This window comes from Peromyscus leucopus, chromosome 20, assembly GCF_004664715.2.
Source record: "Peromyscus leucopus breed LL Stock chromosome 20, UCI_PerLeu_2.1, whole genome shotgun sequence".
Lineage (NCBI taxonomy): Eukaryota > Metazoa > Chordata > Mammalia > Rodentia > Cricetidae > Peromyscus > Peromyscus leucopus.
This window is the reverse complement of record NC_051080.1, coordinates 14,745,781-14,748,410: the sequence shown is the minus strand read 5'-3', so window position 1 is coordinate 14,748,410 and position 2,630 is coordinate 14,745,781. Positions and strand designations below refer to the sequence as shown.

General features: G+C 38.4%; 1 protein-coding gene across 1 annotated transcript; it reads right to left on the bottom strand.

Moving 5' to 3' along the window:
• Window positions 1-804: 804 nt before the first annotated feature.
• LOC114693043 (small nuclear ribonucleoprotein G-like) lies at window positions 805-1,033 on the bottom strand. The gene is given in 2 exon segments (XM_037197277.1): window positions 805-928; window positions 930-1,033. Coding segments are annotated over 2 exon segments (228 nt in total).
• Window positions 1,034-2,630: the final 1,597 nt, after the last annotated feature.

Below are 2,630 nucleotides of genomic sequence, written 5' to 3'. Positions count from 1 at the left end.
GCTCCTTCTTGTACACACTTGTTTTTAAAAAGTCCAGCAATCAAATCATAACTGACTGTGTAAAATTAAGATCATTCAACATATAAAAGGATTTTTTTAAAAACTGTATTTTGTCATCACTAACTGATTGAATTGCTTGGTGTAATCAGTCTGAAGTCAGGCAGCGTGACGGTGACCCAGTCCTTCCCATGCTATAGTTAAATTTCCTCTCAACAGTGTTTTATAGCAAAAAGGTTGCAAGTGTTATGTTTTGAGTTAGAAAATTTTATTTTCAGCTTGATGATGAAAGGAGGCATTTAAAACATGTTTCATTTCTTTAGAGGAACCTCGTGAGGAAAACCTTTGGAAGTCAATGCCGCTATTCAGTCTTGGACACTAGCATGGAGTCATAGAATCACTCACTTGCAAGAAACCCCTGACATTTCCCTGGCTCTGGGGACTGAGACTAGGGCCTTGCCCACGCCAGGCAAGTGCTTTACCACTGATTAATAGTCCTAGCCCTGTTTTTGCTACTTTTTTTTTCTTTTTTGAGGTTAAGTCTTTTTTTCCAAAAATGCAATTAATGCAGTGAAGGAATATGTCTAAATTCAGGAAGCTCTACAATTTAGTCGTCTTGACTTTTGCTTTTAATTTCCAAAGAATTATTTACTATGTATATCCAATAATTTTTTTGAGTATCGCAAAAGTTTAATTATCAAAAAGTTTCATAGGAAAATGTACATGAGCCAATTCTACACCCCAAAGAGGCCCTTTGGGGAGGCAGGCAGACTTCTCTGCTCAACAGCCCCTGTGAACAGCCATTGTTCAGACTGTTTCCAAGGTTTCTAACATGATGCTGCTGTTTCCTTGTATGGCCACCGTTCCGGTGTTATTCTGTTGCCTACTGTTTGCCATCTCCACACACTCATCAATCACGTGATTCATAAAGATCAAAGCCCCGTGGTGTTCCTTATTCGTGTCTGCCATCATTTAACTTCAACGATAACTTCTTGTCCATACATTTCTTCAGTTCGGGAGGGTGGGCCTTGCTCATGGCAACCCCTGTAGCAGGCTTGGCACGATGGCAAAGGAGTGGCTGGCCACATATCTAATGATTTAATATATAACTTAAATATGAAAACAACTGTTTCTTTTACTTGTGAAGAAAGTATATCTTTCTTATGGAGTCAGAAAATCAAATAGCCAGTGTCTCCAGCAGACTGTCAGTCTCACTCGAGGAGACATTGCTAGGGGTAATGTTTAGAATCTCTGAAGTAGTTTAAATAAAGTGAGCTGCAGAGTGAACTCATCTCAGAAATCCATGAAGTATGTGTCAGTATAGGTCCGGGTCAAAAGAGCCTTTGCAAGGCCGAAGGAATTGCAGCATTGTGTGCAGATGGCCAGAGCCTCTGTACTGAGAACTAGGATGTACTGTAGAGGACAGAATTGAGACCTGTGGAAAAACCTAGTCTGAGGAGATTTACTGACAGAAAAAAAAGGGTTGATGACGAGGGATCAACAATAAGCATGGGAATCTTTGTCTCGATTTTGAGGTAGAAAACAATCTCAGAATTACTGCTCCCGTCCCAGAAATAGGGTGGATTGTTTCATTCCTGTATTCCTGCTTCACTTGAGAATTTAATTCCAAAGCTTAATTTTAAGTATCGATATTCTAAGCTTTGTTGGATCACCAATCTGGAAATGCTTAGACAGGGTGCCAAATAAATTCTCGTGGAGAGACATTGTGGCATGATTATGTTGTAAGTAGTCTCATTAATTAAGGAAAGTTAATAAGGTGAAGTGATCGCTCTCAGGGATTGGTGTTTCCAGATAATCTTTAAAATACCTCATTCAGCAAATAGACTTCATAATATGAACTTCCTTGTAATTATATCCCCACAAACCCTCCCTTATACCACTTTTTGCTCTTGTTCAAATTAATGGCCTCTTTTTTCATTGTGATATGCATATATGTATGTATACACATATGTATTCCTAAATATAACCTGCTCAGTCTGAATAATGCTACTTGTGTATATCACCTTACAGAAAAACTAACTTCAAATGGATGAGAGACCCAATCATGACAGCCGAAACACAGAAACTACTAGAAAGAAGAAATCATAGGCAGTACCCCATATTGGGTGTAGGGAGGGACTTTCTGAATAGGACTTCATTTTCCCAAGAATTAAGGCCAACAATTGACAACTGACAAGTGGAACTTTATAAAACTAAAGTGGACAGATAAAGAAACAATTGACTGGGTGAAAAGAAACCCAGAGAATGAAAGAGAGCCCTTGTCAGTTCTACATGTGACAGAGGATTAAGACACAGAATACATAAAGAACTCAAAAAGCAAAGAATGAAAAAACAAAACAAAACTGCAAATAACCCACTTGAAAATGGGACCCAAATAGAGAGTTCTCAAAAGAAGAAAAAAATGGCTAACAAATATCACAAAACTTTTCACTGTTACTAGTAATCAGGGAAATGCAAATCAAAACAACTTTGAGATTTCATTTTACCCCAGTTAGAATAGCCAAGATCAACAATTCACAACAAATGCTGAGGGGATGCAGTGAAGAAGAAATCCGTAGTCAGTGTCCTGAGCCATTAAACTGGTGCAGCCACTATGAAAATAAGTGTAGAGA